The 14,782-nt window shown below is 42.1% G+C and overlaps 1 protein-coding gene across 2 annotated transcripts in view; it reads left to right on the top strand.

Moving 5' to 3' along the window:
- SHOC2 (SHOC2 leucine rich repeat scaffold protein) overlaps window positions 1–14,782 on the top strand; it is a 61,653-nt gene that overhangs the window by 32,588 nt on the left and 14,283 nt on the right. For both annotated transcript variants that reach the window (XM_084525950.1, XM_084525951.1), the window contains exon 3: window positions 5,137–5,274. In XM_084525950.1, coding sequence (XP_084382076.1) covers window positions 5,137–5,274 — 138 coding nt within the window. The remainder of the gene's footprint in view (window positions 1–5,136; window positions 5,275–14,782) is intronic.

Below are 14,782 nucleotides of genomic sequence, written 5' to 3' on the forward strand. Positions count from 1 at the left end.
GAATGCTGACAACTTGTTAGAAATCCAGCATTTTTTTTAATATCAATGCTGCAATAATTTTAACTGCTCTAATACTTCATAAACGCTGAATAGAGGGGCACAATCACCCTGCCCTTGCTAATGCAACGGTGTGTGGCTAGCCTTTATTATTTGTGCACGCTGCTGTTCCTTCCTCAAAATGCACAGGGGCCAAGATCTGACCCCAAACTCATCCCCTCCAGGACCCCAACCCTCCGAGGCTGCTGCGGGGCTGCGCTTGTCCTCCCCCAGCTCCGCGAGCTTCCCACTGCTTTGCTACGTGCCCGTCTCCATCCCTGTCTGCAGCCCTCGCTGAGGCTGGTTCCTCTGCCTATGTCATATGTTTAAAAGGTTGTTTGAACACGTTTTTATTTGTATTCCTTCACTGTTTATAACTGAAAGTAACAAAAAGTGTTTTTGCTGTTGTCTTGTTGAAGCTTGTTTTAGGCTTGATTTTTAGGCTTTTCGGTGAGCTTAGCTTCTGCATGTTTGAGCGGTTCCCATAGCCAGCTTCTGCTTTACACCCTGCAACTTTTAAATATTGCACTCTGCTTAGTTATTTATATGAATATTGTAATTTTTGATCATAACTAATTTGGAACCATATTAAGATTTCTTTCTTTCTACTCCGTAGCTCTTCTGTATAGGCTGTATTTTGTCAGTAATAATTCAAAACAGCCCTTATTTTAAACTCTTAAGCAGTTAGTGATAGACAGCAAAAAAATCATCCTGTCTGTTACAATGATGTACCCAACCCTTGTGTCCAGGGATAAGGTTCTGAAATTGCAGTTAGTTAATTTTTTTAAACTAAAATCAGAACTCGTACCTCAAACAGCTTTATAGACAGACTAAAAAAAAAGGAGGAAAAAAAAAAAAAAGGGTTGCTTCCCCCCCCAATCAGGGAACCTAATGAGAGATGAATATTATGATTATGGGAAATACTTGAAGTTTGTTCACAGCGTTGCTGATTTTGGATAATTGTTCTTAACAAATTAGATCACAACCAGAGCGCTGACGCACTGGAGTCGGGTTCCACTTCTGTTTGCATTCTCCTCTTCCTCGCGCTTTCTGTAGGAGTCTTGATCCTCCTGCTGTGTCATCTGGCCCAGGATTTATCATCTTGTGAAGGATTTCACAATTTTCAATCTGCTTAAGCATGGGCAGGCATCGAGTTAATCCGGAGGAAGACAGGTTATAGTGCCAATTCTCCTTGCCATCCAAGAGAGTCGCCCACCGAGGGAATTTGTGGTGGGAGACACCACAGCCCTTTTGATACCGACCTGCGCTATCTCCCTACGCTACTGTGAATTTGGGAAGCCTCTTCTATTGTTTTAATGTAGCTGTGTGCTGTTTTTAAATGGCCAAGAGGAATTTTCAGTTACGTAAGTCAGGGCACGTAGCTTGGCCCTCCTGTCATGACAGGCTTTCCAGGCTGGCCGTGTAATGGGGTTGCAATTCTGCCGCAGTGTGTGGAAGGCACCGGGCTCCTCATAACCCTGTTTTTTTCCAGCACGCACATTTAGCTCTGTCATAGCATACCATACCATACCATTTGCTCTCTGTGTACCTCTCAACAGCAGTCAGGCGATTGTTCCTCTCTCTTTTTTTTTTTTTTTTTTTTTTTTTTTTTTTTTTTTGAGCAGCGTACTTTGCTGTATTTTTAGCCGTGTTTTTAACTAGAAAGTAGTTGGGCATCTTCAAGAACTATTCTCTCTGAAAAGTACATGTGAATTGTCTGAAATTTTTGTTTTGTAGACACTTCTGAATTATAAGATATAAAAAAAAACACTACATGATTAAGCCTTCTGTTTATGGAGAAGCTGTTTTATGTGTTTCATATGGACGTTACTTCTACTTCAAAATTTCTTATTACCAAGCCTGCTAGTACATGCAATTTCTGCCTGCTGTCTTGGCAGACTTTGGGTTTCAATAGCCTTTTATGTGTAGCTTGCAGAGCAGTAGTGTTTTAAATAAATAAATAAATAAATCCACCTCCAACCCCACAGACTTTCCTGGTTTGTTTTCTGGTTGTGCTGAGGTTGCCCATCTCTGCAGTGCCGTTGCGAGCAGTCTGTAGAGAATTCTTTCCTCACTACCTTTAGATGAAAATTTTGGCCATTACTTGTGGTGAAACGGCTCCCTTCATTTTTCCTGTCATTAGCTTTTCCCTAAAGTACTCCCTGCCCTTCTCCAGTGGTCCCTGGTGTCTGACCTTCCTTGGTGAAGTGATCCTGCTGCCCGGGTGAGGCTTATCTCCAGCTGTGAGCAGCACATTTCTAGCTGGGGTGGTCTTCAGTATGAACAACACCGTGAGTTCCTCGCTCGTTAGCCATTTTTCTTCTTGTACCTGTGCAAATTTTTCCATTAGGAAGACTTTTTGATTTTTGACAGCCCCTGCTTTCGCATGCAGAGGCCGGGCTGTGCTGGCGCTTGCCCCTCGGCACACGCAGGCTGCGGGCCCCGTGCCCAGGAGGTGTTAGAAGCTGAGCCTGATGAGCAAGGTTGGCCTCATCTGACACAGGGCCTGGCCAGCATTGCTTTATAAAGTACTGGACCCCTTGGATTCCTGATTCCTCTCTTCCTGTGCTTATTCGTCCCAAACCACACTGATTCCTCTGTTTTCCCTCCCTGAAGATCTCGTGGTAAGGCTTGCAGTCCCCCAGTTCTCCTCCTCACATCCCATGGGAAGCATCACAGCCCCACTGGGCTTCCTCTTTGTGCCTGGTGGTGAGCCCCCACCGTGTTACCCAAACGTTTTTCCCTTTGTTATGAGAAGCATATCTGATGGAAGGTTTTTTTCTTTGTCCTGGAGAACAGCAGGATAAATGTACCTTGCGTGTTTTCTGGTGACTTGCAGGGTCTTGGTGTTGTGTCTCAGCAATCCACGTTAAAGTATTGAAAGAATTTCACTTCCCCTCCCCTCTCCTTCTGCCTTTAGGCTAGGAAGGACGTTTTGGTGAGCTGCTGTCAGACCACAAGTATTATTACATCCAAGAGCAAGATTCCTTACAGAGCAATGTGAACTAAAAGCTGACTAGTAGATACCGAATAGTATCACTTGAAATTGTTTTCCTGAAGTCACTGCACCTCAGGATAGGGCTTTAACTTTAGCTTGACTGGCTACATAAACCTGAGCTTCTCTTTTTTTTTTTTTCCTTCTTCCCAGAATTAGCTCTGAGATGTTTGTGGCAGCACGTATCTTGCTGTTGTCAAAGTTTTCAGCAGGTGCAAAAGGGAAACGCAGCAAATGGTACTGCAGAAATCCAACTCTCACCTCAACTCCAGCAGATGTAGAGTGGGAAGAGTCAAGTAAATGAGAAATCAACGTGATGAAATGAAATGTGTGCCACATTGAGTTTGACATCGTTGGTTTAGGTGTGCAGGGAAAACAAATGCAAACAAGATTGTCAGGGCTGAACTTCAGCAGTCGGGAGGTGCAAAATGCTGACCGAAAGTGCGATCAAAATTCTTGGGTTTTCTGATTAAAGATAATACGGGGTTCTTTTTGGTTTGTTTGAAGGGAGAATAAAGTCTTCCTCTAGCTTTTTCTCTTTCTACTGCCTTCTACACTTTGCCAACTTGTTTTCATGACTATCAAGCAGATGCTTCTATCACAGAACATCAACTCTTGCTCAGCCTTCTCCGTAAGTTTGCTTTCTTCTGCCTATTAATGGCATTGAATCGTGTGGTTGATGAAACATGATTGGATATTGACTCTGTGGTTGCCTGAAATACACTTGAATGCTGACTTGAGAGGCGAGCGCACACAGTCATGGAGGTGGTGCTTAAGCATTACATTTTCATGTGCCTATTTTCAGGGAAAAACATCCCAATTTGGGTCAATACATGCAGAAAATTGGGTCACTTTTCGTAAACTTTTTTGTTGGCTGGATTTTCACAACTGTTTTCTGATCCTTAATAAAAGTTTGTGCTACCTGCAGCTCAGATACAGAGTCTTGAATTCATTAATGTATTACAGTTTAATAAATTGCGATTTCTGATCCCCTGATGATGTAATATGTAGACAGTCTACGCATCAGAACTTGCCCAGGCCAGGCCTGTGGGAAAATCCCTAAAGGATCACGTCAAAGATACAATACTGAAGCTTAAAAATAGACAGTCACCCCTCAAAAGGAATTTGCTTCTTTTCCAAATTTGTTACTCACTCAGTGATGCTCTGATACACGAATACAGTGACCTTTACTGGATAGAGTTGAAGCTGTTGAAATCATTTGCATTAATTTCACCTCCATTAGATCCAAAAAATACGAGCACATGTACCTGGTACCTGTGTTTGTCCATGCACACACACTTTCTCCAACAAACGCAATGAGCTATTGCTCAGAATGCAGTGTTTGCTGTTCAAAGAGGTGGAACTGCTGTACAGAGAGAGCTGTGCCTCGTTGTGCTCTTCAGTTGGTACGTACGAGTCAGGAGTGAAACAGAGCAGCAGTAAAGCTGCTCTTAGCTCTAAGCAAGTACAATCCTTTTATCCCTTTTAAGGCTTAACAGATAAGTCTTTTATTTCAAACTTTTATTGGCTATACCAGTGTTTACATATATATATTATATCATAATCTGTATAAATAGTTTCTACAGTCATCTTATGATATGTTGCCTTTTCTTGATGACTGAAATGATTAAAAATAGCATTCAGGACTTTGGATGAGTTTTGTAGGGTGTCAGCCAAATAATTTTGATGTCTCTTACGCATTCATTTTCTGTCTGAACATAATTTATGCTATAAAAGCAGATTTGGTTTCTCATAATTCAATACAATCCACTTACTCCATCAGATTTTAAACTTCTGGGCAGCACGAAACAAGTGTGAGGAATGGATTTTGTGCTCCTCATATTCCACAGCTTGAAGTGCTAGAAGAAAATCGATAAATAAGATTTCTTTAGAGAATCTATAAAAAGCTTTATCCAAGTTTTTTAAAAAATTGTCAATCAGATTTTAGATTTTACTGATAAATTTATGATGCTCTAAGGCCTTAGTTTATATTCGTAATTTTATGGTAGTAATATATTATATATATATTTTAGATCATCAAGAAAAATCTCTCCAGACCTGTACATTAAATAACTTCATGTTTTGGTTCTCTTGTGTGCTTCTAGGTGAGCTGTGTAACCTCATAACGCTGGATGTAGCGCACAATCAGCTTGAACACCTTCCAGAAGAGATTGGAAGTTGCACACAGATCACCAACCTTGACTTGCAGCACAATGAGCTTTTGGACCTGCCAGAAACCATAGGTATGTAAGGAGGCTGGGGAAGAGAAAATAAATCGCTATTTCAAAATGTTCAGTAAGAGGTGGGAATTTAAGACTAAGTGCTTGGTTGGCAGCTGTAGAATGACTGCTGTTCTGCTCAAGGCAACTTCACCATTGGGATTAGAAGCAACGTGTGCCTCTTACTTTAAATGTAGTTTCTAGTTTTTGGAATTATGTTATTAAATTTAGCTGTGGCACGGAGTCTGTGCAGCATTGCACAGAAGAAGGAGAATTTTATACAGAAAAAAACCCCTCACTTTTAACCCTGATTTAAGGTGGTCTGTGAGCATGATGAAGTATTTGCAGCTTTTTTGTCCATTCTGTAATGAAATTAAGTACGTAAAGGAACAAAAAGCCAAAAGAGTATTAGCTGAAGATAAATACTTTGACGGATAGTTTTAACTAACACCTTTGGCTAGAAGAAAATAAAACCAAAAAGGTAAATGTTTTCAATGAATTCTGTTTGCTTTATGCTTCTGGGTAGAAAATTAAAAAAGATTTCTTTTAAAAGAACTTCTCAAGTCAACAAAGCAATTATGCTGTAATGCAATAAAATACAGAGGGTTTGTGACTGAGGTTGGGAGGCTTTTTGGTCAGTTCCAGAATCTCATGTAGGAGATTCTCTAATTTAATCTGTCTTAAACAGATGGCAGAAAAAGATGCATGCTGTGATTTTAAAAAGACAAAAAATCAAGGCCATCATGATTTTAAGCCCTTCTTTGTCACCACAACATACTCAAAAGAATATACATTATCACTTAGCCAATGTTTAATGTTCTTTAATGCGTAGTGAAGTGAATGAGCAGAAGAGTGAAGAACCACTTAAAAACACTCCAGCTTTTCTTTTAGCAGTAAATTGTTGTGTGTAGTTGCTGTGGCTTTTTTGATTAGAAAGTTTGACCTGAGCGGAGATTACATTGATGAACCATCCACTCTAGCTAAATTTCCTTCCTGGTTTGATGATATTTTTAAACTCTGGAGATCTTTTTCCATCTGGAATTTGCATCTAACTTACAGAGTTTGTAAGCACAGCCTTTATTTCTATAGCTGTTTTGTAAATCTTACTGCAAACTGTTTTAAATAAAATTTACATGTACTGTAAATTTCATATTTAGGAAGAGAGTTCTCTGGATAACCTGTTAATTATGGGAAAAAAAAGTCTTCAGGCAAGTTGGTGGCTTCCATTGTGCTGGATGGTGCCAGAGATGTACCGAGTTGTCTGGTGGTTGGCAGTCACTGAGCTTCCTTGCTGTACAAGGAGAGGTCCTTGGGTGTGAGAGGCACCGAGTTACTTAAGCTGTTAAGCCGTTCGTGATAGGTAGGAGATTGCTGACTGTGCAATCAAGAGTTTGGACTCTTCTATTTCTCTAGGAAGTTACTGTAAACGTAGGTTGCTTGCATTGAGCTTCTACCTGGTCAAACTGGATTTCTGCGTGTTTTCTTTGTTTTGTTTTCCCATTGCATTGTTTTTATAGTGTTTTGAAGTCATTTATTTTTAAATGCACACAGATGTCTCTTTACACTGCTTATCGGAGCTGAACATCAGTGCTGTGTAGCTCAGCAAACCACCAAAGACAGATGAATAATTACAGCGCACTCTCCTGCCTTTAACTTCGCGCTGGTTAGGCTTTTGCGCCACTGGAAAATCCCTCTTGTTTGTACTGATGAACGTGTCCAGTAGCTGAGCACTGTATTTAAGTGAAAACTGAACATCACAAATCAGTATTTGTGTAGCTCACAAATGGCCAGAACTGGAAAGTTCAGGCAAAAAAGTTGAGCTCCAACTTAAATGATAATGATCAACCTACATTTATGCATGTTACAGAAAAGGCAGTCGCAGCCAGTTCAGCAGCATTGGCTTTGTTTCTTAGTCATCACAGTTTTGGTTCAACATTAAAGCAAGTTGTGGCTTGATTTTTAGATTACAGCTTACTTTGCGGTTAGGATTGTTCAGCGAGAGAATTTGAGTACTGAGAAAAACACCGAGGACGTCTCCTGGCCCCGAGACTCAGGGGCTGGGCTGCAGGACGCCCTGCCCAGCCTCTTGGCCGCTCTCGCCAGTTCCTGCTTCTTCCCTCGCCCGCCGATACCTGCCTGGTGCTGCTCATAGCTGGCATGTCTTGCAGCGCCTTTCCTCTGCCGGGTTTTGGCATATTTGGTATATAAAACACTGTCAGTGTTCCCCTAACTTACTCGAAGCAGCGTGGGGGTCACACGCTTGGTACAGAAAAGACCAAACACATTTGCTCGTTATAAATATTTAATACGCTACGAGCCTCCTGTTGTGGAAGAGACTTTCCATTACTGCCAGATCTGTCCCCTCCTCCCCCACTGATACCCCTTTGATGGAGGCCTGGTTTTGCTCGTGAGGGATGTTTCTGTCAAGCTGCTTTGAAAAACCAGCAGTCCCTTTCATTTTCTACTTCTCCTTCCCCCCTTAACCAGACACCCCCAACAGAAAAGAAGGTGAAAAACAAACTTGGGAAATGCTTACGTTTACTGCTGCTCTATCTAACCAAGTTTTGGTTTTACCACAGAAAGATTCCTGGACATGCCAGTAAAAAAATAAAAAGTTAATCATCATAAAAAGCTGTTTTTCTAGCTAGCAGTACCTCCTGAACCGAGGCGGCGTTGGAAGGCAGGGACGCTGAAGGGTGACACGCAGGGGAGTGGCCGGGAGGGGATTATGCATCAGCAGTGATTACAGAGGTAGCAGAGCCAATATATCCACTCTGTAAAAATACAAAGTTCTTTTCAGCTAACACTTTATAAGCAGCACGCCTTCTTGCAGTAGCAAATGTCAATTTTAGATATTAGTTGTCAGGAAGTGACCTCATGTCTTGCTTTGCAGATATTGGCTTAATACATTCATATCTGTATCTCTGTTGATTGAAAATTGTAAAGTACTTTGTATATTAGGTCACTTCCTGGAAGAAAAATGAGCTTTGTGGAACAGCTTAGCACATTCCAAGAGTTTCAAGTCCTAGAATGAAAATTGTAGTGGGATCTTAGCTTCTCCAGTGCTTTAATTGCAGATTGCCCCCCTGCCCTGGGTGTTTTCTGGGGGGGTGTGGCAGAGAAATTAAGATCTGATTTTATTTTCAGGCATTTATCTCCGTATTAGTACCTGGTGCACTAAGAAGAGGGATTATCCAAAGCATATATACAAGGAGGTGAATTATCAAAATTAATAATTGGACGTTTGAGATAGCAAATTTGGGCTGGAAGAAAGTGTTTCTGTTAGGTGACCACTGGCTTAAACTAGCTTGGAAAATGTGCTGCACATACTGCGCTGTGTGTTCGCTCTTTTTGGAGACTCTATTATAGCATTCCCTATAAATGTTTGCAATTTCTTGTTTAAAAGCTCAGAAATGCTTGTTTGAGAATGTAATTTTGTTTCTGTTGAATTTCTGCTGTTAAAGAACCAGATTCTTCAGCTGTTTTGTAATTTTCCACTTCTGTGTGTTTACGTGTGCAGCTTGATTATAGTCAAATGTGGCATGTTCATAGACATTTAAGGCAACAGACATTTTAATACGAAAAAGAATAGTCAGTTGTAAATGATCCAAAATGATGCTTTAAAAGCACAAAAAATTCTGTCACTGGATACACTTTCCAGTGTCTGACATGGCACCGTTCCTGAAATACGGTTAGGAGAAGGAGAGGCATATTCAAAGCCTAGAATTCGTGCCCTTCGCTACGACAGAAGAGCTCAGAGCTGAAATCACAACATTCACGAAAGCAAATGCTCTGGGGAGAAGCTTTGCTGCTGTTGTTGACATCGAGCTACAAACCATGCTTCGAGCTGCGTTACCTTCGGAGCGCTGCTCTGCTTTTGTGCACGTGGTTGATAAAACCTGGGGACGGAGCTGTGGCTCACGCAGCTCGGGTCGTACGACGTGCTGCCGACACCTTTAGGTCCCCAGAATTCCTCATAATTTCCTACACAATTCCTCATATTTTCCTACACAAGTGAAACTACTTTAAATCTATTTCTTTATTTATTTTCTTTAAGTACAGCAGGCTTAGCAAAAGCTGGAGAAGTCTCAGTCTGAAACTTCTGCTCTTAATGAGAAGCAGGCGAGCACCGCCAGCCCTTGATGGCAGGGCTGCTGCTCGGGAACCACGAGCTGATTTCTTGCCCTCCTGGTGGAGCAGAAGGTGGGCACCAGTTTGGATGGCAATCTTCATGTCCTGAACATTGAAGCACGTACACGTAGTGCTTTGGTCAGGCGGGGCCTATGAACGTGCAATGCTTTCAGGGTGAAGCCCATTTCCAGTCTCAAAAGGAGAGAGCGATCTGGTCAGTGCTTATTGTTCTTGGACTGTGCTGTTAATGGAGCATTTAAATTAGATTCTGTTCGTATTTGGCAATCACAATAAGCTTGCCTTTTCTCTACCTCCTCGAAAGCAGTGGCTCCCACTCTTCTCTTTCAGTTTTCAGGTTATTACAAACCATTGTTGGTTTTCAGGGTGTTCTCATAAAGGGGATGAAGCTTCTCGTTGTCTTCGCTTCTGGAGTTAGTAAATACAAAGCAGTGAAACTGTCCCAAAATCTTGCATGGCATGGAGGTGGGAAGTGGGAAATGCCTGCTCACTGCCTCCTGGGGGCTGAACTGGAGGGTACGGAGCAAAGCTGTGAGTCGCCAGCCCCCAAAGGATTAAAAGCAGCTTGCCCTTACTGTAACGGGTAGGTAACGCTTAGGTGTCAGTGTTTGCACAGCTTGTTGGGGATGCTGAAAGCTCGCGGGCTCCCAGGGCAGCGTGACAGTTCTGAAGAAGAAAACTGCATCAGTTGCTGCTAACTCCAGGAAGTTTGTGAGCCACACGTTGTTGAATCTTCCCCGGGCTCCAGGGGAAGTTTCAGGGTGTGCTTTCCCTTTCCTTAGCTGCTTCTCTTGGCGTTGGCTGTTGGGCTTTTTTTTTCTGGAGAGAAGATACTTGTGAGTTAGGTGTACATTGTTCTTGATGGTTAACCTTTTTGTAAAATTAATGCCTATATAAATGTTTTTAATGCTCACTTGAAAAGGAAAGTAAGATTGCCAAAGAAAAAAATAGTAAAATAAATTTCAGTTGCTTTGTGTTACATTTTTCTCAATTCATATTTCATACAACAACTTCACTGATAATTGAAAGCAAGTCCCAACTGTTGCTTTTGACTGTTGCAGTCAAGTGTTTTTGTATCATTTTCATATAATTTTCAGCTGATTATAATTCCTGTTTTTGTTTCAGTAAATAATCTTCAGTGCAAGCCTGGTATATAATTCGATACACATGTACTCTGCTGTAAAAATAAGGCTTGCTTCTATTGGCTTATTAGTTCTGAGTTTATTGATTTGACCTGTATTTATGAAAACACTTCTTATTTTGTATTTTGGTTGGATATTCTTCCTGGTGAGACCAGGATGGGGACTGTTTATTTTAGCGAGCGTGCATACCAGCACACGGTAATGAGATGCAGAGACCGGTATGGAGAGATGCGTTAGAACTGCAGCTCAGCATTTTCAGAGTGATTTGTATACCGTAGGAAGAAAAAGCCCATCATCTTATATGTAAGAAGCAGGCAGGAAGGAAGAGTGATTCAAAGGAATCAAGGCAAGCAGGTCTCTTAGCTAAGTGCATTTTGATGAACACATGTTAAAGGAAGTTGAGTTTTCATGGCTTAAAGACAGTTTCAGAAACATGTCGCTCTTGTTCGTGCTCTCTTGCCTTATACAGGTGTTGTGCATAGTACATGTCAGGTACTTTAGCCTCTGCCACTTAGTTTTTGCCAGTATCTTCCATCTTTCACACATGTATTCTGCAATGATTTTGGTCTTGAATTTGTTCTGAGGATTTTGTTCTGCTTTCCACTGCAGCATGCTTGCTGAGATCAAGTTCATGATGTCTTGCCTTGCCAGTGGCTTCTCACTCTAGCCGTGCTGGATGTCTGTAGGCATGTTGTGCTTGTGGAGTGCAACTGAAGATCAAAATGGTTTATCTAACACCTTTCATTTTGCTCCCCACCTATCAGGGGAAATGTTTGCCTTTCTGACAAGAGGTTAGGTTGTCAATGACAATGGTGTCAACATGTCAACAGCTCCTTTCACCTAAAAAATCTGTGAAACTGTTCAACAGTTGTCATGGAGTATGGCTGACATCTGGAAAAAGTAATGCATACTAAGCACAAAGTGTGCTATAGGCATCTTCTAGCTTGCCTTATGGCTATTTTAGGCTATGAAATAAAGCACTACTGAAATGCTCGAACAGTGTTTTATTTCTATCCATAGTTGGCCACCTCTAGCTTGCCTAGTCTCTCCTTTAAAGTTTTCAACTCTTAAGGCCCTTGTTCCTACCTTCTTTGGGTTTTGTAATTATTTTTTAACATACTCACTGAACCTCTTGTGGCTTTTTCTTCCATACTGTCATCTTTGTTATTTTATACAGCATGAAGGATATGCGGTGTTTTAAGGCTAATCAATGACATCTGGTCCCTTTTGTGGGTGAAATAATTTATCTCCTGTGGAAGAAAATTCCTCAGTGATTTAAGTGAGCTGAGCTGTATGAAATCATACGGTGTAATGTAAAATAAGTTCTTAGGTTGCTACTTAAGGCATGCAGAGTTTAGTCAAATCGAAATCTAAGAATATTTATCAAAGTTAGATCATCAAAAACACTCGTGAGCCAAGTTTGTAGTTCAGTCTTGTGATTATCTGTTCCATGCCGAAGTTCATGTATACTTATTATCACAATCTTTAAGGGAAGGGTTTTTGATGTGTGCAGCTCTTTTAGTTAAATTTGTGTGTCAGTGCTATCTGCAATAGGATTTTCTCTAGCAAACAGATTTTAAGTTGATCAGTAAGTTTCTGGTATTTTTAGGAAAAAGCAAGTGGCAAAGTAGCTTGATGAACTAAGTTGCATAAATCAGACTAATTGCTCCATGTTTTAGTAATGATACAGTAATATTTTGCACGAAGTAATGACCCTTCATCTAGGGGTAGGGAATTTGAAGGATTATTTTAACTGAGGAAGGGAGAGAAAGATGTGATGAATCTCAGAAAAAAGAGCATTTGTCACCCCCTTTAGATGGTGCTGGTAAGACTTTGAAATAGGAATTTGGATTTCTGTATACTATTTAATGCTTTAGGTCCCGTTTCTGTTGATTTTGAAATACTCAAGGACGAGATGTTGCTCCTAATTAGAGAACTGCTTCAGGTGGTCTTTCTAGAAGGCATGTTTAGGTGAGTGTTGTTTTCCACTTTATTTCAGTCTTCCCTTCTTTTGGGGATTAGCTTGCACTGAGTTTTTTCCTTTAACATTTGTGAGGTACCTTTAATAAAGATTTTAATTTAAACTAGAGTCTTATTTGTAGTAGTAGGATTTAATTTAACAGTTTCGGATTTATGTGCTTCCAAGGGGCTTTGAATTAATTTCTGTGTAAATTTAGAGACCCCTGTTCTCCTCAGTGAGGTGACCGGGAGTTGTGTGCTCAGGGCGCTTCAGGACTGAGCGCTGTGGGATGGGTGTCACACTGGGCTGGGTGTCAGTACCTCTTGCCTGTAATCAAATACATCTGAAGCAATTGCTACAAAGGTGGCTGTGTGAAAAGTGACTCTTAACAGTGACTGTTCATGCAAATAGTTGAGCTAAGACAATTGTGCAGTGACTTCCTTGTGCCTGGCGTGAGTTCAGGGCTTAGGCTGGCTTTAGTATGACAGGGAGAATTACCTCTGAACGGGGTGATTGAGTTTACAAGCTCTTTTTTTTGGAATGGGCTTCCTAAGAAAAACTCTTGGAAGGGTTTCTAGTTGTTGCTTTTTCTGCCAGTAGCTGCTTTTCAGTTGTGGTTATCAAACTGTTGCCTTCGTGAGCATCCAGCACTGCGTCTTCTGAGTCACTGCCTGCAAGGGGCTGCTGGAGAGGAACCGCAGAGGTATGGTTTTGGTGACAAAAGCACAGCCGCAGATGCTCCTGATTGTCTGGCTGCCCCAGCTGATGGCGATCGGCTGCTACCATCCGCGCCTCACTTCTGGCGCGGTAGATTCGGTCTGACAGCGTCCAAGCTGAGGGCTGAATGCGGTGCCACATCACAAACCAGTAGCTAAACTGGAGAAGAGGTAGGGGAGCACTGGAGAAGAGGCCGGTGAGGTACTGGGGAGCGGGGTGAGGAAGATGGCAGCAGGCCGTGCGGCGGGGCCTGCAGCCCTCGGCCATGCCTCCTCCAGGCCCGCCTCTGATAGCTGCTGGTGTCGCTGCGGCTCCGGGCAACAGAAGCAAAAGTCTGGAGGTAAAACTTCCTGAGGGCACATACACACGTAAATCAATACATTAATAAATCTGACTCTCGTTTTGAAGAATGCAGGCTTCCCATTTGGGGAAAAAAAAAATAAAAATCACAGGGAGGAGTTTTGACATCTTGAGCAGAGGAAAGAGCTATAGGGAGCATCCTGTTTTATGAAGAGGAGGCTGTGCTGGACAAGCCAAATCTTACCGAAATAAAAGCTGATCGGGGCTGTTCACTGTGGTATGTTCACAGTGAAGTGTGATGTGAACGCTGAAGGGGATGAAAAGATACCTGAGCCTTGTTGACATGAAACTACATGGCGATGAGTTGGCCATAAAAAACTGGCTTGAAATCAGTCGGTGGCCTGTGCTGACTGGGTCGGCGGGTGCAGCACAGCCTTTCCAGGAGCAGGAGGGGCACTGGAGATGAAGCTGCAGCTGAAATCTCGCTGCTTGTGTTGCCATTCCCAGGAAGAACCGACTGTATTATTGCTGTGCTGTGTGAAACAGTCACGAAAAGGAAGGACACGTAGGATGCGTATTCTTTTTTTCCTGTGGTATGCCTTTCCCGTGGAGGAGAAAGATTTCTGGAGAAGAGAAAACAAGTTTGTTGAGAAATGCTATTTATGATAAAAATTGTATTGAGAGCTGCTACTTATTGCCTCCTTTCTGACAACGCTATGAAGACAGCCCATGGGTATCGTTCTCCCTTGGAAAATTAAGGCACAATTTGACTCTGCAACGGCTGCCTTGTGTTGTTTTTCTCAAATGCCACGTTGCTGGTAGGAATGGAGCCACAGCCATCCAACCTGTGCTCGCAATCTGGACTCGGCACAGTGATGTCGTATTGCTAAGCAACAGTTGGCATCACGCTGGCTGCTCGAGCCGGGCCCTCTTTGTTCTCCTTCAGAGTGCCTGAAAAATCCAGATCAGCGTCCAGCTCAAGGTTTAAGTAGCAAAAAAAAATAAATTGGCATCTTTATGTTGTGTAAAGCTGATCGCTTGTTTTGTAAGTGAAGTGTTAAATAGCAATTCAGAGAAACACAGTCAGGGTGTGCTTCGTTCGTCGTAGAGCAGTGAATCCTGATGATCGTGGTGCTTTGCGATAGGATGTGCGTCTTGTGGAGCCAGGCCAGTGTCCTGTATGGACAGATCTTGCTGAAAATGGCATGAAATAGCTGCTTTGCTCATGAATGCGCATCTTGGTGCTAGTGGATTGTAGGTTGAA

This window comes from Aythya ferina (assembly GCF_964211825.1).
Source record: "Aythya ferina genome assembly, chromosome: 7".
Classification (NCBI taxonomy): domain Eukaryota; kingdom Metazoa; phylum Chordata; class Aves; order Anseriformes; family Anatidae; genus Aythya; species Aythya ferina.